We start from the raw sequence: 23,748 nt of genomic DNA on the forward strand, positions 1-23,748 counted from the left end.
GAAATACAAAAGTGCAAAACATCAGAAGCAAACCAAGAGCAAAAGTGTCTCACTAAAGTCTTTATTAAGAAAATATACTTTATTAGATATCACTTTATTTTATATCACTGATGCCATGCTCTTATAAAACGTCCCCTACTTCTTTGACACTAACATCACCAAAATGTATTACTTAAGCACACATAAGAACCATGTGTTATATTAAAAAAAAAACAAATATTAAAAAATGTACTTACTCTTAGCCACTCTACCATATTCTCTTCAATTTCACTATCAGCAGAGATGTCTAAAATAAGACGTCGTGTCAAATGAGCTTTGTGGTATCTCATAAAAACGTCTTTATTTTGTACGTATTTAAGTACCAACAGCTGTACAGAAAACAAAGTTACTTTCAATCCATGTATATTCTTAGCCAGCTTTCTCACTGAGACCTTTCCATACCCCAATGTCAAAATCCAGAAATTCACATATGCATATATAGATAGAAGCCTCCTGAATCACCCATCTCTGAAAAATGACCAGTCCCAATACCCTACTTTACTACTTTAAAAGCTAGCAAATTTGAGACTGTAATCAAATAACCTTTTAGTTCCTATAAACATCAATTTTTCAGATTTAATAAATAATGTAATAAAACTTTAGATGAAAATTAAGGGTTTCTCCCCAAATTTCTCTATAGCCTTTTTACTTTGATCTGACACTAATCTTCTCTCTAAATCTTTTTGTCTATATTTTCTATCTTTACTTCTATTTTTTTTTTCTTCTTTGTATTCCTGGGCTTATAGCAAATTACACTAACAGCCAGGAGACAAAAATGAAAGCAACTAACTCTTACCTACACTCACTCATTTCTCGTTATCTATTTTGAGCTCTCACAAAAAAGAAAGAAGTGACAAACTCCCAGTCTCTCTACTGTCATTCCAAACACCATCAGCTCCATTTCCCTCTTCTTTGTCCTTTAATAGGAGCTAGCATTGATTTCCTTTAAAACAATCAGGAAGGGGAAGAATTAAATACTATTTCCCTTTTCTAGAAGCTACAGAATAAAAATTCCCAGGAAGACAAATAACTGCCCTACAGAGATCTTATACTGTAAAATTTCACAACATTAGCTGCTATCACACAAAGTCTTATAAGCACAACACAAATTCAAACTAAGGTAATTAAAATTTTTGAAATTAAAAAAATATATACCACTTCTTTAAGCTTTGCTTCAATCTCTTCAGAGGTTAGTTTTTTGCTTAACGGTGTTTTTCTTAGCAACATGTCACAGTAATTGGCAAGCAGCTCAGGGCATTTTGATTCAGGCTGAGTTTTTAATCCCACCCTAAAAAACAAATTAAAAGCAGTTGATAAAAAGTGAATGATATCTGCAAATATTTTAAAGCCAATTTTTCACAAATTTCTTAAGTTGTATAAACCCAGTGATCAGGGCTGAGACTAGGATGAGCAAGACAACAAGGGTGCATAATTTAAGGAGGCACTTACTCTTAAGTTCCCAAAGGTGCACCTGCAGGATGCTGAGAGGAGATCTACATATATTTTGTACCCTGGGTGCTGCCCTGCCCTGACTCTAGTGGTGGCCTTGTCAATGATCTTTAAAAATTTTTATTTAGGTACTAACTTGCTAAATATTTCTAAAAAACTTGTGTAAATCCTTGCATATTTTGTAAGTTAACATTTAGAACTTTTTGTTATTAATATGTCCGGAAAAACTGTTCTTTGGAATGTGTCCAACGTAACCTAAACTCCACAGTTATGTGATACCTACCATCATCCTTTTTAGAAAACTAAACAAACTTTTCTTTTCTTTTAAAGATTTTATTTATTTGACAGAGAGAGCACAAGCAGGGGGAGCAGCAGGCAGAGGGAGAGGGGAAGCAGGCTTCTCGCTGGGCAAGGAGCCCGATGTGGGACTCAATCCCAGGACCCCGAGATCATGACCTGAGCTGAAGACAGATGCTCAACCGACTGAGCCACCCAGGCGCCCCTAAACAAACTTTTCTGAAACAATGAAGAACTTGCATCTCTATTTTACTTTGCTAACAAAATTTAAAAACCAATGTATTATATTTTTATGCTTGAAAACCTTGCATTTATTCTTTATCTGGCTTCTCTAAATTATAATTGTAAGTAAAATTCAACATTTTAAAATTTGTGTATATAAAATTCAAGTGTTATTTTCCCAGAATTGAGTTATTCAAATTAAGTACACAACTTATCAAAACAAAATAATTGGGACACCTGGGTGGCTTAGTTGGTTAAGCGTCTGCCTTCGGCTCAGGTCATGATCCCAGGGTCCTGGGATCGAGTCCCGCATCGGGCTCCTTGCTCAGCAGGGAGCCTGCTTCTCCCTCTGCTCGTGCTCTCTCTCTCTCTCTCTCTGACAAATGAATAAATAAAAAATCTTTAAAAAACAAAAAACAAAAACCAAAATAATTATGTTGTATCTGTGTATATAAAACATACATAATATCTTAATGAGGTAGATGAAACTTTTTTCCCTCCTACTTAACGAATCCAGAAATTACAATCAATTTTATTTCTACTTTTTATTTTTATAACTGTATGTCTGTCCTGAAAAATCTTATTCACATAAGTAGATGGGACTGGAAGAAGTTTTTCTGATGTTATGCCACTCGTTGAGAACCTCCTGAGTTATTTGCTTAAAAAATACATACAGATCTAACAAAAAAGGTTATTTTTAGTAATGCATCAAATTAGCCATCAATTGTGTGTAAAGCCAAGAACTGGAAACCACATGACTTGCAAAAGGATCTGACACCTAGTTATCAGAAATTCATTTTCCGTACATCAATCCCAGTGTTTCAAAATACTCCTTTCTTATGCAACGTGGAGGCTTTTTCTGTCTCAAGGCAACACACCGCAGTAAGAACGGAGAGAGAGGCACACCTTTCTCTGGAAAGCAGGGAAGATTAACTGTGGGAAGAGGTGGAAAGGGCAAATTGTAAGATACTTCCAGCAGAGGGCTCCAGCGTAGAGGAGAGCAGATGTGGAAGGAGAGGACCAAGAGCTGATTTCCAGCGTCCACACTGGCGGACTCCAGGAAGGTTTTTCTGCAACCAGAAGACCACTAACTTACTTCCCCAGAATCCCTCTATTTCTTCCCATCTATTCACACTCACAATGCGTGGCTCCTGCAGGAACCGCTGCCCTCACTGCAGTGGTCTACCCGTCTCCCTTCCTCCAATGTGCCTGCTGGGAAGACCGGGGTCAGCTTTTCAGTGTCGCTCCTGTGAAGGCTGAGTGTCATTTCCCCTCGGGGGTGCTGTTTCAGAGCTTGTTTGTTTGTTTTCAGTTTTTAGCTGTTTCACTGTGACATACTCAGGAATGGTTTAATCTGCATTTACCCTGCTTGGGATTCAAAGAGATGCCTGAATCTAAGAGTTGGCATCTTGTATCCATTTTGGAAATTTCTGGTCAACAGCTCTTCAAATATTGCTTATGCCCCCTTTTCTGTTCTCTATAATTCCAATTACATATTGCTATAGATATTTTACCTTTCCTCAGGTAACAATTTCCACCTATTTGTCCATTAATATGAATTATTTATTACTTCTTATTTAAGCTTATTATTACTAAGATATAATTCACATACCACGTAGTTCATCCATTTAAAGTACACAATTCAGTGTTTTTTTAAGTATATCTACAAACTTGTGCAACCATCAGCATAATGAAATTTTTTAAAAAATTTTTAAAGTTTTTTTTTTTTTTTTTTTAAGATTTTATTTGTCAGAAAGAGAGAGTGAGTGCGCTTGCACAAGCAGGGGGAGAGGCAGCGGGAGAGCAGACTCCCCGTCGAGCAGGGAGCCAACGCAGGGCTCAATCCCAGGACCCTAGGATCATGACCGGAGCCGAAGGCAGACGCTTAACCGACTGAGCCACCCAGGCGCCCAGAATAATGAAATTTTAAAACATTTTCATTAACCCCAGAAGAAACCCCATACACATTAGCAGTCACTCTCCAGCTCTCTCTCCCTCCCAGCCCCTGGCTACGAGTCATCTACCTTCTGTCTTTATGGATTTCCTTATTCTGAACATCTCAATAAAAGGAACCATACAATATGTGGTCTTTTGTGACTGACTTCTTTTACTTAGCATAGTGTTCTTAAGATTCATCCTCATAACATGGGGCGCCTGGGTGGCTCAGTCGGTTAAGCGTCTGCCTTCGGCTCAGGTCATGATCCCAGGTCCTGGGATCGAGCCCCGCATTGGGCTCCCTGCTCAGCGGGAAGCCTGCTTCTCCCTCTGCCTGCCACTTCCCCTGCTTGTGTTCCCTCTTTTGCTGTCTCTCTGTCAAATAAATAAATAAAATCTTAAAAAAAAAAAAGATTTATCCTCATCATAACATATACTGGTAGTTCATTTCTTTAAAAAAAGATTTACCTCTTTATTGTGGTAAAAAGATTTACCATTTTAAGTTTACAATTTAGGGGCATCAAGTACATTCACAATGGTCTGCAAATATGACCACTATCTGTGCAGAACTTTTTCACTGTCCTAAACAGAAACCCTACACCCATTAAACAATAACTTCCTACTCTCACCACCCCCAGTCCCTGTTAATGTCTATTTTTTTTTTTTTCAATGAATTTGCCTATCCTAGAAACCTCATATAAGGGAATGATAGAAAATGTGTCCTTTTGTGTGTAGCTGATTTCACTTAGCATATTCTTAGGGTTTCATTCATGTTGTAGCATGTATCAGAATTTCATTCCATTTTATGGCTGGATAATATTGCATTGCACAGATATACCACATTTTGCTTATCCATTCATCAGACAATGGGCATTTGGGTTGTTTCCTTTTGGGAAAGGCTATTAAAAATAAAGCTGCTACAAACATTCATGTACAAATTTTTGAGACGGTGTATGTTTTTTTTTCTCTTGGGTATATACTCAGTAGTGGAACTGCTGGGTTACATGGTTAATTCTACATTTAACTTCTTGAGGAGCTATCAAACTACTTCCAAAGTAGCTGCATATATGAACCATATATGAACCCAAACTCTCCACATCCCCACCAACACTTGTTACTGTCTTCAATTTTAGCCATTCTAGTGGGTGTGAGTGGCATATCACTGTGGTTAAGCTATTGATCTTAATTATTTTAAAGTCCTTATCTGCCAACTCCAATATTGGGATCATCTGAGAGTCTGTTTCTAAAATGATTTTTCTCTTAATTGATCGTAAGTATCTCTACCTTCACAAGCCTGGTAATGTCATACTGACCACTGGGCACTACATATAAAAGCATCAGAGGCACCAGATGATGTCATCTTCCATTAAGATGGAAGTGGGTTCCCGCTCTATTGTGCTGTGGAGAAGGCCAATCACTTTAATCCAATCAGGGGCTGGGTTGAAGTTTTGTTAAGAAACAGTCTACGTCTGGTACAGTCAGCCATTTTTCACAGAGCCCTAATTTCTTTCAGTAGACAATAATATTTAGTGGGCTAGATCTGGTGCTAGTTGTGTTCACTGCTTTTGGGGTGTCACTGCTGCCAGGCCCTCTCAGTGGACAAACTTAGAGATGCACATACTCATTTACAACTACAGTGTCTGGCCTTGTTTCTTGTGGATGTATTTCTCATCCTAATGAGGCTCTAATGTAAGTCTGACAACTGAGAATGAACAAGGTCCTTGAAAAACACACCTGACCACAACTAAAACTAGGTTAACTAAGTAATCTAAAGAGGCTGAACTTGGGATCAACATCTGCGCATAAAGAAAAGCCCAGGCCCAGATGGTTTTACTTATGAATTCTATCAAACATGTAAGGAAGAAGTAATACCAATTACACTAATTCTTTTAGAACATACAAAAGGAGGAAGTAACTCACAATCCTTACAAAGCCAGCATAATCCTCATACCAGAAAAAGACAAAGACATGACAAAAATGAAAATTATACAGGGCACAAAGACCAGAAAAGAAAGAGGTAAAATCCTTCATGAATATAGATTAAAAAAAAAAAAAAAAAATCTAACCAACATTATTAGCAAACTGAATGCAGGCCTATATAAAAAGAATAATACACATCATAACCAAGTAGAGTTTATCCTAGGAATTCAACCTTGGTTAAATGTTTTTTAAAAAACCAATGTATTTACCACATCAGAAGGATACGGAAGAAAAACCTTATGAAATTTCAACTCAGAAAAAGCATTTAATAAAAGTCAACACCCATTCATTATCAAAACTTTTAACAAGCTAGAAATAAAAAGCAATCTAATTAAGGGCATATATGAAAAACCCTCAGCTAACTTTGTACTTGGTGATAAAATATTAAAGGTTCCCCCCCCAAGCTTGACAAAAAGGACAGGGATGCCCACTTTAACAACTTCTATTCAACAATGTACTTATGATCCTAACCAGTGTAGCAAGGCAAGAAAAAGAAGTCGTATAAAGATCAGAAAGAAGTAAAACTGTCTGTATTCACAGATTACATGATTATTTACATAGAAAACTCTTAAGAAATCTACAAAACAACTACTAGAACTAATACCTTTGACAAGGTAACAGGATATAAAATCAGTATACAAAAATCAACTGTATTTCTATATACTAACAAAATACTAGAACATCAAAAGCGTTCATGGAAAAATAGAACAAAATTAAACTACTCAACTGACTACAGAATACTACTACTCAACTTAGTACAGAACTGTATTAATTAGGACTATGTAGTAATGGCCTAAGGATACCCAAATAAATCAATGGAATAAAACAGAGAGCCCAGAAATACACACATATTTTTAAGTCACTTGATTTTTTACAAAAGGCACCGAAGCAATGCAGTGGGGATGGTAAGTATTTCCAACAAAGGGTGATGAAACCACTTGCTATCCATATGGAAAAGGAAAAAAAATCATTAAATTTAACTCCCTACTTACACTATAATCATTAATTTAAGATGGATCTTAGAACTAAATGTGAAAGCTAAAATTATAAAGCTTACAGAAGAAACAAAAAAGATTATCTTTGTGTCACAGGGGTAGAAATAGACAAAGGCTTTCTAGACAAAACATAAAAAAGCAAAAACCATGAAAGAAAAGCATGTATCTCCCAAAGAGTCTATATACAGAATATCTAAGAACTTTTACAGGTCCCTAATAAAAAGGAATAATGCAGTGGGAAAAAAAAGACAGGCAAAAAAATGGAATACTTTATAAAGCAAAGTATAAGAAGACCAAATACTATAAGAAAAAGGGCTCAAGAGCCATAGTCATGAGTGAAATGGAATTACAAACGTAACGAGATAATCACTACACACATCTAGAATGACTAAAATTAAACTGACAACACTAAACGTTGTTAAAAATGAGGATCAACTGGTACTCCCTTGCTTTACTGGTGGGAGGGTAACGCAGTACAAACACTTGGGAAAACAAACCACTGTGCTTTGCAAAAACGTGGATGAATCTCAAAAACACTGTGCTGCACTGAAAGAAAGTTTACACACAAAAGTACATATCATATGATTCCATTTATATAAAGTCCTAGATCAGGCAAAAGTCATCTATGTTGAAACAATCACAACAATGGCTGCCTCGGGAAGGAGGCAGGGGCAGGGCTGACGGAATGGGCACGAGGTAATTCTCAAGGATGAGGAACACACGGTACATCCTAACAGGGGTGTAGGCCCATGTATCAAATCTCACAAAATTGTACACTTAGGATGGATGCTTATGTCAGCATGTAAATTTTATCTGAGAATATAAACCAACACCAAAGTCAATTAATGCCTGCATGCTGAAGTGTTCAGGGAGTAAAAGTTACTGGTGCCTGAAACAACCTTTTTAAGATTTTATTTATTTATCTGAGCAAGAGAGAGTGAGCCTGCAAGTGTGTACACAAAGGGGGGAGGGGCAGAGGGAGCAGCAGACTCCTCACTGAGCAAGGAGCCTACTGTGGGACTCAATCCCAAGACCCTGGGATCATGACTTGAGCTGAAGGCAGACGCTTAACAGCCAGCCACCCAGGGGTTCCCTGAAACTTCTTTTGAAATCCATTTAAAAAGCTGACTGATGGATGTACAGAGAGATACATATTTGATAAAGCAACATAGTGACAAAAATTTGAAAATTTTCATTAAAAAATGCTGGGAGCAGGGGTAAATGAGGAAGACCTTTCTGTATCCATATGAAGAGATTTTGAAGACACAGTGTTTACATATTTCATACATTTCACAATGTATAAAGAAAACAAGACAAATGCCTCTTAAACTATGTAAGTTACTATAACACCGTATGACCCAGGTATCTTCCACTGTAATATCACTCAACTTATACAGCTCAAAAAAGACAAAATGAAAATGATTAAAAAATTCTAAACAATTACTTTCCATTCTTAAGAAAGCTATTTTTCAAGTATTTTAGCATTATATATAAATTTTGTTTAAAATAGCAATTCTAGGTGCTCAGTTAGGCAGCCAACTTTTGGTTTCAGCTCAGGGCTGTGGGATTGAGCCCCACCACCAGTTCTGCACTCAGTAGGGAGTTGGCTTGGGATTCTCTCGCTCTCCCTCTGCCCTTCCCCACTCCATGTGCTCTGTAAAATAAATCATAAATAAATAGCAATTCTTGGGGCATCTGGGTGGCTTAGTCAGTTGAGTGTGTCTGACTCTTGATTTCAGCTCAGGTTATGATCTCAGGGTCCTGGCCTCCAGCCCCACGTTGGGGCTCCCTGTTCAGCAGGGAGTCTGCTTGGGAGTCTCTCTCCCTCCCCCTCTGCCCCTGCCCCCCTCAAGCGCGTGCACAGGCACACATGCACTCTTTCTCAAGTAAATAAATCTTAAAAAAAAATATCAATTTCTAAAAAAAGATTTTATTTATTTGTCAGAGAGAGCAAGCACAAGCAGGGGAGCAGCAGACAGAGGGAGAAGCAGGCTCCTCGCTGAGCAAGGAGTCCGATGCAGGACTCGATCCCAAGACCCTGGGATCATGACCTGAGTCGAAGGCAGAGCTTAACCAACGGAGCTGCCCAGGTGCCCCTAAAATAGCAATTCTTAGCTAGAAATTATATCAAAACATTTTTCCAATTAACCTTTACTGCTTCGTACTACTCTTAAAGGTACTATAACTAGCTCAGGTTTATCAATTTTTAAATTTATTATTTATCCATTTTAATTCATTAAATTTTGATTTTTTAAATGGCAATATACTTATATTAAAATTGACTTCCCTCTTTTATTATGGTGAACTGAGTTATATTCTATGCTTTATATTAAAGTAACTTTAGTGACTAATAAGGAGGAAAAACAATCACGTAGAGATTCTAAAAGATTAAGAACATTTTTCTACTTAAAAAAATAAGATCAACATTTTTTGGTCACCAAAGGAGATAATATGAAATTAAAATTCAAGACAGTTTTTAATATTCAAAGGCAGCAAAAATCGTAAAAGTAAAAAAAAAAGACCAGCAACAACAAAAATCAAACCTAACAGATTTAGGAAGATAGGGCACAATGCACACCCAATAACGTATAATACGTTATACGTCAAAAAAGTTAAGAATTTTAAACGTGATTTTTAAAAACTTACCCTTTTTGCTTCAAAGGTAATTCAAGTTTAAATATGGTAGCATCATTAACAACTGCTTTATATGCCTGCAAAGAATTTACAATGAAATGAACATTATTTTTAATATTTAAAATACGGTTTGGTATTTTAAAGGTGTCTGCGGCCTGACAGAAATTTCAAGTCCTGACTTTAGCATGCTCCCTCCCACGTCAGGACCATCATTATTCTCAAGCAGGGTCTCAGCGCTGCCTGACAACCAGACCATTCTCTCTGTGCACACACTGTCCCAGAACACACTTCACACATCGTCTTTCCCTTCAGCCTCCCACATTTCCGCCCCCAGGGAGACGTGCAGCTGAGGATGTGGCTCCATTTTGCTAATAAAACCAAAGTGAACAGAATTCCTCCGAATTCTCTTATGTCATCTTTCCCTGTCCACTGTTCCTAGGCACACAAACATCGTTATTTAAATCTTAACATTCTCTCTTGCCTTTGCTCACCTCCAGCTCCTGCGTCATTTATCTCCCTAAGCTAAACTTCCTGGACGAATTACCTAACGCATGGTCTCCATTTTCTACTGCCACTCCTATTGGAAAAACCCTCCACAACCAGGCTTTTGTATCACTGCTCAACCTAATCGTTCTTGCCAAAGTCACTCACAACCTCCATGCAGAAGACAATGCTTAATTCCCACCTTACCAGACACATCAGCAGCATTTTATTTAATTTTTAATTTTTACTTATTTGAGAGAGAGAAAGAAATAACGAGAGAGAGAGAGAGCACGAGCAAGGAGAGAGAGAAGCAGACTCCCCACTGAGCAGGGAGCCCAACGCAGGGCTCAACCCCAGGACCCCAGGATCATGACCTGAGCTGAAGGCAGACGCTTAACCTAAGGCTGAGTCACCCAGGTGCCCCATCAGCAACATTTTAAACCAGCACATCATGCTCTCCTCCTGAAAGTGTTTTTTCTACGGGTTGTCTACAGAACTGCACTCTCCTGGTCATTCCGCTCACTCTGCTCTCTCCTCATGAAAGCCAGTTCTTCATCTTTCTCATAACGAAACTGACGGTGCCCAAGCCAGTCCTTGGATCACCTCTCTTTCCCATCCTCACTCATTACACTGGTGATCATGGCCAGTGTCAGCACTTTAAATGCCATCCATATGCTAAAGCTCCCAAATTTATTATTTCAGGTCTATTCTCTCCCCTATACACCAAGCTTGACTTTGCCACACAGATGTTTAATAAACATTTCAAAGTTAACTTGTCCAAAACTGAGTTCCTAATCTCCTCATGGCCATCGCTCCCAAAACCTGCCTCTCCTATCATCTTCCCCATCTCAGCAAGCATGTGCTTCTAATCGATCAGAACAAAAATCTGAATGTCATCCCTGACTGGTCTCTTTCTATCACATTCTACATCTGATTCATTAGCAAATCTTGTGTAGTTTGTTGTCATAATCAGTATCCAACCAATTTTGATTACTTCTACCAACTATCATTCTGGGCCAAGCCTCCATCATTACTTTCCTGAATTACTTAAATAGGTTCTTAGCCAATATTCTTCCTTCTTCTCTTGCCCTCCCTTCAGTCTAGTCTTTTTGCAGCAATCAAGAAGTCCTGTTAAAATATAAGTCATATCCGTTCTGTTCAAAACCTTCCAATGACTTTCAATCCTACTCAGGGTGAAACTAAATTCCTTACCATGGCTCAGAGTCTTACATGATCTGGCCTTCTCTTATCTCTGACTTCATTTCCTACTCCTCTCCCCTCACTCGATCCACTCAGGCCACAGTGACCTTTTTCTCTTCTGTTCCTGGAATATGACAAGTAAATTCCTGCCTTACAGCTTTTGCATCTGCTGTCCCCTTTTGCTGGATACTCTTCCCTCAGACAGCCACATGACATTATTTCTTAATCACCCTCTTTTTTTTTCTTTAATTTTTTTTTTTTTAATTTATTTGACAGAGAGAGAGAGACAGCGAGAGAGGGAACACAAGCAGGGGGAGTGGGAGAGGGAGAAGCAGGCTTCCCACTGAGCAGGGAGCCCGATGTGGGGCTCGATCCCAGGAACCTGGGATCATGACCTGAGCCGAAGGCAGATGCTTAACGACTGAGCCACCCAGGCGCCCCTCTTAATCACTTTCAGTCCTGATTCAAGTGCCCCCTCAACGAAATCTTTGCTGGCCACTCCATTTAGTATTTCAAATTAACTCATATTACCTCCATCCTCCCTTAATGCCTTTCCTACTCTCTCTATCTACCTACCTACCTAAAAAAGGAGTCGAAAAAAAAACCCTACTGGAGAAAGTTGATGGTCTTTTTAGAGTTACAGAAAGAAAAAAAAAAAATCTAACTTGGGGAATAAGAAAGGTAGATCAAAGTGATAAAACTGTCGCTAATTTCTAGTGATAGATTTATGACATTTAAAAAGATAAAACCTGGGGCGCCTGGGTGGCTCAGTCATTAAGTGTCTGCCTTCGGCTCAGGTCATGATCCCAGGGTCCTGGGATCTAAACCCGCATCGGGCTCCCTGCTCAGTGGGAAGCCTGCTTCTCCCTCTGCCTCTGCCCCTGCTTGTGTTCCCTTTCTCGCTGTCTATCAAATAAATAAATAAAATCTTTTTTTAAAAAAAAAGATAAAACCCTGGGGCTCAGTTGGTTAAGCGTCCAACTCTTGATTTCGGCTCAGGTTATGATCTCAGGCTCGTGGGATCAAGCCCTGTGTGGGGCTCTGTGCTCAGTGGGGAGTCTGCTTGGGATTCTCTCTCTCCCTCTCCCCACCTCCCGCCCCCTCCCCGTGTGCATTCTCTCTAAATTAAAAAAAAAAAAATCTTAAGAAGATAAAACCCTAAGGATAGTACCATGGTTCCTTATTATCCCATATTAGTAAGGAACGACAGGAAAAAAGGGTAAGAGAGGCAGGATAAATGTGACATGATACCCAGGAGTCCTATGAAAAGGGCAGATGACAGAAGAATCAACTCTGCTTGAGGACAGGATGTGGGGGGAGGCAGGGTATCAAGGACGTTCCAGAAGTGTGCTTTGAGGTGGGTTTTAAAGGATGGATGAACAGGAATTCAATATTAAAAAAATATTCTCGAAAAAATGAGGAAGAGAGAAATTTTCTAGCTAGATTCTAGTTTGTAAGCATACCCAATTCTTACAAAAACATGTAACAAACCAAATATAATAAAAACTGTTGTCCTCCAGATAAAAAATCAGAGTTGCTACATTTTTAGTTTATAATTTAGTAGCATAATGGTGCAAGTTTCTTTTTAAAGTAAATTATGACAATACTGTTAATATACAAGAATATATACCTTATCTCTTGCAGTAAGAAATCGCGGATCATCTTGAAAAGCTTCTTTGACGAGTTTACTAAATCTATTAAATAATGTAAGTAACTGCTCAACGTATTTCTCAGAGTCCTAAAAATAAAATGTTTTATACTCAATTGAGCTTTTTAAAAAGAAAGCATACAAAAAAATGAAAAAATATAAATGAAATTTTAATACACTATAGTTCTAGAATTTGGGAATTCTCTGAAAAACTTTTTTCTTGATACTAAAAGGCATTCCAACATTACTGTTTTGTCATCAATTACTATTTCAAATACCCAATCCCGCATTTAAAGAACAACCCTGACACATATCCACCGAGGAAACTTACAGTAGTAATAGTTTCAGCAGCTGCCACCATATCTGCCAGGCCAGCACTAATGATATGTTCCTCCAAGTCTTTCAACATTGGCTCTATCCCACTGGGAACTTTGTCCATCAATGAAAACATTAAATGTAATTCTGAAGTGACAGAACACACTCATGTCATCATCTCATCCATCAAAATAAATTTCTCTTTTATTTGTATCTTGGGTCTAGAATGCCTAAGATAGTAAAAGTCTGGAGAAATATTAGTTGGAAATTGAGAACCTTAGTAGTATTCTGTGGGTATAATTAAGAGTTCTTATAATAAGTACTATAACTTACTGATCCACCTTCTCTGACAAAATTTATTTTTAAAAGAAACTCTAATTAAAAGTAATCATACACCACAAAACCTAACTCCTCTTAAAAGGCGAGTCATTTGACCTTCAACTCAATGGAATATTTTATTTTTTTTACTTTAAATTCAATTAATTAACATATAATGTATTATTAGTTTCAAGGTACAGGTCAGTGATTCCTCAGTCTTATGTAATACCCAGTGCTCATTCCATCACGTGCCCTCCCCAACGCCCATCACCCAGTGACCCCATCCCCCCACCCCCCTCCCCTCCAGCAACCCTCAGTTTGTCTCCTAGGATTAAGAGTCTCTCATGGTTTGTCTCCCTCTCTGATTTTGTCTTGTTTCATTTTTTTCCTCTCTTCCCTTATGATCCTCTGCCTTGTTTCTTAAATTCCACATATCAGTGAAATCATATGATAATGGAGTATTTTTGTATCTAAGAAGTACAAAAGTTTACTCAGAAGGGTAGTGTATTTTATAAGGTAGATACAATATTGAATACATAGCACCACATCATCAAGTGGCAAAAAAAAAAAAAAAAAATCACATCATCAGACTGTTCAAAGTGATTATAAAAGTGTTTTAGAGATAATATAAAACTGTATTCATAGGGAATTTTTCAGTTTATAAAAGCACTTTCTCCTGTTATACCATTTTATTGATCTTCACAAAAATCTTACTGCACAGAATTGGTTACCACTAAATAAATTCTTTTGAAGGGAACCCAACATGGACTTAGAAATAACTCTGTTTGGCCTAGCATACAAAAGTCCAAATATTTCATTTATGCCAATGAGCTTTTTAGTACAAAATTACAAGTGTATGAACCTAAGTGAACCGTATATACTTCAAATGCAACTAGAGATTAAACAGGACCTTTGCAATTATACACAATGAAACCTGGACAGGAACAGACCCAAATGTTAAAATATGGGTATTAAAGAGGGCACGTATTGAATGGAGCACTGGGTGTTATACGCAAACAATGAATCATGGAACACTACATCAAAAACTAATGATGTACTGTATGGTGACTAACATAACATAATAAAATAAAATCTTTTTTTAAAAAAGTTATCTCCGTGTAGTTAGAAATATAGGTAACTTTTACCATACTGGTTGTAATGCACTCACAACCTCCCAAAATATAACTTTATTAAGAAAACTTATCTGTAATAAAAAAGTACACTTGCAGAAATCTTAAATTATAACATATTTTAGGGGAGAGGGATGAAGATCATTAACATGGAGTGTTGTATTACTTTCTAAAAATATTCGCCACAAAGTTCCAACAAAAGTCAAATACCTAGTTCTAGTCTCTCCCAAATGTTTATCATTTAAATGAGTCTTTAAAAGCAGAGCCCTACATCTGAGAACAAACTGAAATCTACCCCCATCCTCTACACACAAGTACAGATACCTAAGAGTGGAATGTTTAAAATGTAAATTTATAACCTTCTTTACAGTACTGCTGTGTTAAATATTTTATCACTTTCTTTAAGCACAGTTTACTGTAACAAATATTACCTACGCAGAAAAGGATGATCTAACAGCAACTTATTAAAAGTAATCAGCTTCAAAGATACCCTCTTAAAAGAATGAGAACTTTATGTGATGTTTTACCTACTTTCAGTTTCATTTCGCTTGATCATGCCTTGGCACTCTGCTAAGATAGTCTCTTTAAAGGATGTCACCAGGGCATTTACACAGCATTCCATGAGCTGAAATATATCAAAAATTGGTCAAGGCTAATAGAAGCACAAACCTACTCCACCCCACTTTGCTTTTTTAGCTCCATAAAACCATATTGTTCAACACCAGCAAAAATTAAGTATAATGAAAGTAGATCTTACTTACCTTTGCTACAGGGGCACTGAAGATGGATACTCTATACTAGTTCACCAAGGTATATTTACCCCAAGAAAAAGGCTACAGAACTTACGTTCTCTTTAGAAATTTTAATAGAAGTCCCCAAGGAGGGGAGGAAAAAAACTGGAAAATATACAAAGCAAAATGAAAAAAATAAACTTTGATGAATTCTTATCTGGAGAGAACATGTGTTAAAATTAGATTCTAAAATTCTAAATACAGTCATTCAACAAACCATCACTGGATGCCTACTTCGTGCAGGCAGCAGAGAAGTGGTTAGGAGACAAAGAAGACTAAGATATAACCCCTGCTTTGGAGGAGGAGCACTGTCTAATGAAGGGTAGGGGAGAAAGCAAACATAAACTAATAAATACAACTCAGTTAAGTGGCAAAATACACACATACACTCATACTCATGCCCAACAAACGAAAAAACAGGCAGAGGAACTAAATACTTCTGGGGTAGTTAAAAAAGTCTCATCTACAAGATGCAATCTAAATTGAATCTTGAAAAATAATTACAAGTCCAAAATGGATTGAGTATTCTAGGAATAAGAAGAAACTGAATATGGTAGGCAAGAGACAGAGAGTGGAAGAAAAAATGAGAAAGGCAGGCTGGAACCAGATTGTAAAGGAAAATCTATGGTTTGGGATTTTTATTCTACAGGTAGGGTAGGGAACAAAGAACCAAAGGTTTTAAACAGGAGATAAATGCAATGAAGGTCTACTCCCCCTAAGAGTGGACTGGTCAACAAGGCTGTTGAAATATTCCAGGTAACATGGCCAGGGTCTGGTGTTCTAGGCGGTCCTCAATAGAACCCACCCACCCCACCACTGCTCCCTCATGTCATGGAATTACTTATTCTTCTTGCAGGCATCAATTAAAATGAATAGGTCGTGAGCACTCAAGCACAGTACACCAAGGCTGATATATATCTTCTGAAATAAAGATCACCTGTCTGTACTAAGGAAGGGAATTATGTGCGTCTTAAAAGTTTTGTTAAAAATTCTCCTTAGAATTGACATAATGCTGATAATGACTGAAGCTAAATTTAGGTAATGGGAATTCATTATACTATTCTGCCTACTTTTTAAATGTTTAAAAAATTTCTGTAATAAAAAGTTTTTCTCAGGTCCCTTTTTGAGAATTATGCTAACAACTTTAAAAACCATGGATGTCAATTTCCTAAGAGAAACAATACACACAAAAAGTGCTTGAGAATTTCTGCCTTGCCAAGGTGGGAAGGTCTGTCCCAACTCCTGAGTAATCTCCCCCGGTACCAGCTCAGACCACACGACCAAGCACTCCTGCCCACAGCAGCCAGGCCAGACTGACAACAGGTGAATCTAACTACACAGAACTCGGGGCAAGAGAGAGAAGGTGCAGTCAGAGTGAGCCCCAAGCCTCTGTCCCTTCATCCCCAGTTTCTATTTCACTGAAAAGTCACAGCTGTGTGACTGGGTAGGAGTCCAACTTCTGCAAATTCCAAAAATCCAGCGTGTGTTTCAAGCTGTTGTTCTGAAATGTGTTAATGGCTGTAACCAGCTTTCTTTAACAACACAGAACAGAACAGAAAAAAGCAGAGTACGTCATACATAATAACAGTGAATGTTATTCCGTAGAACTTTTGTTTCAGATATGTGCAAATAAGCAGAGTGTATACTAAACCACAAAATAAAATGCCTTTCTTTTTGTGGGTTACAATGAGGATTAAAAGGAGAGGACAAGAAAATCGAAGAAACTAAGCAGAATCTAGTAAGTCTTAGATGACAGGAGCTAGGGAGTCTGTTGAGGCAGTTTCTAGTTTGAGAGGCTTAACTATTATAATAAGAGGTATCTTTTAATGAGCACTTAGTCTGTACCAAGCATTGTGCTAAATGCTTTACATACATTATCTTATTTAACCCCCATGACTGCCTTAGAAAGTAGGTATTTAACACATAAGGAAACAAGCTCAGAGAGGCTAAGTAACTTGCAAGTGTTATACAGTTAGTTAGTGTCACATGAGACCAGGTAGGTGACTCCAAAGTCTACAACTTCTGTTACTACATTAAGAGAGCAAGTATATATTTAGCGATGGCTACATGCTAAGAACTGAGTTGAGTGCTTTAAGGAATAGAGAAGTATAAAACATGGTTTATACCTTCAATAATCTTACAGTCCAGCTGGGGACATGTATGTACACATCTAAAAATCTGTGTATAATTCCCATATAACAGAGATACATTGAAAGAAGTTCAACTCGCAAATAAAGCAAAGAAGTGGAAATAAATACATCATTATGACACTATAAACTTCACAAGGACAGAGACTATGTTTGTCCATAGCTGTGTATTCATGGCCCCACAACAAAGCAGTCTATAATTTGCTACTAAACCTAGTGGTAAAAACAACAGGTACAGTGGAATTTGAAGTAAGAGGAAACTGATGAAGTCTACAGAATTTGCAGTGACTTTATCACAAGATGGACTACAAGGATTCTGAAGGATTTAAACAAGCAGAGGAAAAGTAGAAAGTAAAACATTAAGAAAACAAGTAAAAAAAATTCTTAAAAATGAATCCAAGGGAAAAAAATGAATAGAAAGAAGTTTAAGAATAAGGAACGATTTATTGGAGGTAAAGGACTCTTGCTGGACAGTATTAAGTTAGAAAAATAGGTTAGGGCCAAAATATGAAGAGTCTTGAACATCAGCTATAAGAAATAATGATACTATGGTTTCTGAATAAGAATAATGAAAGTGATGTTTATGAAAGATTGGCTTGAACTCACAAAAGAAGAAATATAATGGGCCCATAATAAGAATAAAGATGTCTAGCCTCAATAACTTTTAAAGACACATAAATTTTTTTTTAAATCTACAATACTAGATTGTCACAATTAATAGACTGACAAAACCCAGATTAGCAAAGATAAACAGGCACATTGTTGATGGGAGTAAGAATTACTGCATTTCGGGGCACCTGGGTGGCTCAGTCGTTAAGCGTCTGCCTTCAGCTCAGGTCATGATCCCCGGGTCCTGGGATCGAGCCCCGCATCGGGCTCCCTGCTCAGTGGGAAGCCTGCTTCTCCCTCTCCCACTCCCCCTGCTGTGTTCCCTCTCTCCCTGTCTCTCTCTCTCTGTGTCAAATAAATAAATAAATAAATCTTAAAAAAAAATTACTGCAGGGCGTCTGGGTGGCTCAGTCATTAAACGTCTGCCTTCGGCTCAGGTCATGATCCCAGAGTCCTGGGATCGAGCCCCACATCGGGCTCCCTGCTCGGCGGGAAGCTTGCTTCTCCCTCTCCCCCTGCTTGTGTTCCCTCTCTCGCTGTGTCTCTCTCTGTCAAATAAAAAAAAAAAAAAATTACTGCATTTCTGAGGATCGGTTTGGTATTACGTAGCTATTTTTTTTTTTAAAGATTTTATTTATTTATTTGAGAGAGAGAGAATGAGAGAGAGAGCACGAGAGGGAAGGGGATCAGAGGGAGAAGCAGACCCCCCGCTGAGCAGGGAGCCCAATGCGGGACTCGATCCCGGGACTCCAGGATCATGACCTGAGCTGAAGGCAGTCGCTTAACCAACTGAGCCACCCAGGCGCCCTTACGTAGCTATTTGTAAAGATGCATACCCTTGGCTTCATCATTTCCTGTAAATTCCATTCCAAGAGAATGCCCCATGTGTACATAAAAGTGTTAAAAAGATAAAGGCATGTAAGGATGTCCCAGGAAGTAATATTCATAAGGAATAAACTATAATAACAATAATGAAAATGCCCATCATTAGGTTAGGTGTATTTATGAAATATATATGATAAAATACAGGCATTGAAAATAATGTTACAATACACTTCTGTGTTATATAGGGTAAAATATGCATGACATCATAAATTTCTTTGAAATGATAAAAGGAAGGAAGGAAGGAAAGGGAAGGGAAAAGAGAAAAGAGAAAAGGAAAGGAAAGAAAACAGGCAAGGAGCAAGGAAACAGAACAAAACAATGATCGCAGCTGAAACTGGAGGCTGGCTGTGAGGGCTAGGGTTCGCTGTACTATTTTCTCCACTTTTGTAAATATTTGAAAACTGTCATAACCAGGCTTTTATTTTTTTAAATAAAGAGATTAATTATGGTCTAAATCCTTGTGAGATGAAAAACCCTTTAGAGAACTATTTCACTTGGGCAAAGAGAAGAAAGGGAGACTGCGTGGTGGTTTTCCCCTTGTTGCAAATGAGTCTTGTCTTTAAAAGAGGGTCAGTTCATGAGGGCAGAGACCATGTTACTCCTCTTTCATGTTTCTTTCCCATCATTTACCAAAATACTACATAGTCAACCCTAAATATATACTTATTTGAAAAATATGTCTCGAAGGGAAAGGGTAGTGATAAACCATCTCTCTCACCTTGTATTCCCTTTCTGTCTCCTTTTGCTAGCTTCCGTGAAGAAAAAAACTTTTTGCCACATGCCATCAACTCCTGTATTTTGCCTGAGATGAGCACAACTTCTAAATCCATAGAAATCTCTCCCCAGAGGTCTGCAAGGTGAAACACTTTAACTATCAATGTGCTTGATGTTTTACCTTTTCCTCTATAGCAAAACTCTTCAAAGATGATGCCTGCCATAAAACACAGCAGGCACTCAGTATTTGTTGAATGAATGGATGTATAGGTCTGTGAAGATGAAAGGTGGGACAGGCACGCTAATTGATGGAGTAGAGTCCTTCTTTTACTGGTATTCAATTTGCACAATTAATTCTACTTCACTGAAATTTATTACAAAGCAACAAGAATGGTTCTAATTTTCGTTATTTAAATCTGTACAAGTAATAATTTGCTTTAGCTCAACTATAAAATAGGAGATGAACTAAAAATTATCCTAGGTTTCTCCACTTTAAGACTTTACTTTATCATTATAAGGTCTTTAACCATATAAGGAGATCTGTAACGTATTCAAGAATTAATTTATTCTATGCGTGGTAGGTTATTCTCAAAATTAATTTCCCTTGGCCTTTTTAGCTTGGTTAAGATTTCTTTATTTTACCATTATAACTAGTGGTACTTGTTTCATTTCTAAACTATTTACACAGTAACTATACAGAGCAATGAAAACTCAGACTTACTCACCTTGACTTTTTCGAAATTACCCTCAATATACTAAGATACTAAAGGTTAACAAATACTTACTTTAATGTTAATAATCTATGATTTGTGACCTGGTTGCTAACTCAAGTTTTTTTAATCAACGTTTTGTATGGACAGTAAGATAGTTCCTATCTGTCTTAGAATCAGCAACTTTCTCCAAACCTGAGCCCTAACAGTAAAAACTACCATGCCAGGCACAGTGTTTTATTAAACTCTGACAACACATGTGGGTGTTACCCCATTTTACAGTTAGGAAAACAGACCACAAAGGCTGAATAACTTGCCAAAGAGCACACTGCTGGTAAAATGACAACAAAGGGATTCAAATCCTCATCGGATTCTAACACGTATACTCCTACCTACTATAACACACTCCTCGTCAGTGCCTTGGTCACCGTGAAGCGATGGAGACCTGCCACCACCAATCCATTCTTGATTCCATTACTCTGCTGTATAAATAATCCATTTTATTTTAGTGTCACTCTGAAGACAGGAACCAGATCTAGGTTATTACACACAACTCACACAAGGCCTAGCATATTTTAAGTGCATAATAAATACGAACTGAACGCCCTCAGGAAATGCCAAGGTATGTAGGACAATCACCTAAAATATGAATAGCCATAGAAAAACTTTTAAAGTTATTTTAGTTTAAGTTTTCTTCTCATTTCTTTCTTATTATGTTTCCCCTTTTCCTGTCAGTCATGTCTCTTCAGCAGACAGCTCGAAGCCTCTCCTGGTTTCACACACTGCCGCTCATGCGCTACAGGACCATCCAACGATAATCAAGCTTACCAGAATTGTGTGCATAACTGGATCTGAGTGGGGCCACGTGGCTCTCCCATAAGCAAAACTAGAACCGGGGCCTCTGGGCTTATAACGCAACACTTAGCCGCTCGGGACTCTTGGACTGACTTTTCAGGTTCTCCACTGAACAGCAAGTAGCTCAAGTTGCTATAAGGGCTGTCCTCTGGGTAAGTCAAATTCTACTATATCATATATACTTCAGACACACACTGACACTGAAATACGCTCGCACACGGGGGCAAAGACACATACACAAAGCATCAGACCCAGGCTTGGGCCCTCAATTCGAGCTGGGTCAATTAGAGCTAGGTTGATTAAAACCTTGGAGCCAGACTCTTGTCTTCGTTCAGATCACATGCTGAAGGAAAAGCTAATCATGGTCCCCATGTCAACAACAACAACCAAAAAGATGAACAGCTGTCGAAGATAACAGAACTAAGAGTAGAAAAACACACATGGGGAAAGTTCTCACAACGTTCCAAGTTCCTAAATCCAGATATCCTTCATTTTAGTGTTAGCCTTGCACTTTCCACACTGGATTTTACATGAACTAACACATCTGCCTTTTTTTGTTTGAGATGGGTTCCTGCTCCTTGCCACCAAGAGTGCTAACTACGTATGTGTAAGTGCAATACATATATAAAAAATTATGTATCAAACTTTGCAGCTCTTCTTTATACACCCCCACAGTGCTTAGCATTATCCTTAGGAACTCAGGACCCAGAACTGGACTTAATTAGAAGCCCAACTTCACTATGTCCCAGCTGTCTGAGGCCAACCTCCTGCAGTTTCTGACCCTCAGTTTCTTCACCTGTAAAGGAGAAACAATGACAGCACCTACCTGCTCGTTCTCCCTTTGAAATACATCCTGAATCCCTCCACTTTTATATCCATCTCCACTGCCATCAACACCTCTCATCTCGCTTACAGTTTGTCATCCAAATACCCCACTGCAACCCAAATGCTCTTCCATAATGTGAAAATTAGATCGCAGCTCTCTGCTTAAAACCCTTCAACAGCCCCCACCGCACTGAGCTCCTGCCCCCCTCCCCTCACCCACCACACAGTGGCCACACTAACCTTTCTCTGTTCCTGAAACAGGCTAAGCTCATTCCTGATTCACAGCCTTTACACTTGCTCCTCCCTCCACCTGGAAAGCTTTATCCCAGATCTTCAAAAGATAAGACCTCATCATTTGGGTCTCAGCTCCAGTATCACTTCCTGAAAAAGACCTTCCCTGACCATATTCCATAATGCAAAGGCAACAGTAGAAGCATTACCAGCGCCAATGCACTCTCCATGGCATTCGTCTCTTTTATAAAGAATCACCTACACTGGGACACTGAAAGGACTTGGTACATATTTCCCTGGGAGCGATTAAAAATATAATTGGCTGCAGGGGCGCCTGGGTGGCTCAGTCGTTAAGCGTCTGCCTTCGGCTCAGGTCATGATCCCGGAGTCCTGGGATCGAGCCCCGCATCGGGTTCCCAGCTCCGTGGGAAGCCTGCTTCTCCCTGCTTGTGTTCCCTCTCTCGCTGTGTCTCTCTCTGTCAAATAAATAAATAAAATCTTAAAAATATATATATAATCGGCTGCTTGTACAAGCATAAAGATTTGAGAGACAAACAAGAGCTGAGACAGGGCTGAACGAAAGGAAGAAGTAAAACTCCACCATTTACAGATAATAGTATACTTTATACAGAAAACCATAAAAATGCCACCAAAAAACTGTCAGAATAAACAAATTTATTAAAGTTGCAGGATATAAAATCAATATACAAAAATCTGTCACATTTCTTTACAGTAATTACAAACTGTCACAAAGAAAAATTAAGGGGGTGCCTGGGTGGCTCAGTCGTTAAGCGTCTGCCTTCAGCTCAGGTCATGATCCCAGGGTCCTGGGATCGAGCCCCACATCGGGCTCCCTGCTCAGTGGGAAGCCTGCTTCTCCCTCTCCCACTCCCCCTGCTTGTGTTCCCTCTCTTGCTGCATCTCTGTCAAATAAATAAATAAAAACTTAAAAAAAAAAACAAAGAAAAATTAAGAAAATCCCATTTACACTTGGATCAGAAAGAATGAAATACCTAGGAATAAACTTAACCAAGGAGGTGAAAGACCTGCACGCTGAAAACTGTAAGGCACGGATGAAACAAACAGAAGACACAAATACATGGAAAGATATTCGCTGCTCACAGAATGGAAGAACAATAGCATTAAAATATCCACACTACCAAAAACATACAAACTCAATGCAATCTCAATCAAAAGTCCAATGGCATTTTCCACAGAAAAAGAACCACCAAACCTACAACTTGGGAGAGAACCACAGAAGACCCAGAACAGTCAAAGCGATCTTAAGAGAGAACAACAAAGCTGGAGCATCACCTTCCTGATGGCAAACTATGTT

At 38.4% G+C, this 23,748-nt stretch overlaps 1 protein-coding gene across 1 annotated transcript in view; it reads right to left on the bottom strand.

The window, feature by feature from the left end:
• CUL5 (cullin 5) overlaps positions 1-23,748 on the bottom strand; it is a 91,635-nt gene that overhangs the window by 11,089 nt on the left and 56,798 nt on the right. Inside the window, exons 7-12 of the mRNA XM_021696608.2 lie at positions 15,177-15,270; positions 13,214-13,344; positions 12,865-12,972; positions 9,564-9,628; positions 1,195-1,327; positions 237-368 (exon numbers count right to left, since the gene is read on the bottom strand). Of these exons, the coding sequence (XP_021552283.2) occupies positions 237-368; positions 1,195-1,327; positions 9,564-9,628; positions 12,865-12,972; positions 13,214-13,344; positions 15,177-15,270 (663 nt within the window). The remainder of the gene's footprint in view (positions 1-236; positions 369-1,194; positions 1,328-9,563; positions 9,629-12,864; positions 12,973-13,213; positions 13,345-15,176; positions 15,271-23,748) is intronic.

Source organism: Neomonachus schauinslandi, chromosome 11 (genome assembly GCF_002201575.2).
Source record: "Neomonachus schauinslandi chromosome 11, ASM220157v2, whole genome shotgun sequence".
NCBI lineage: Eukaryota > Metazoa > Chordata > Mammalia > Carnivora > Phocidae > Neomonachus > Neomonachus schauinslandi.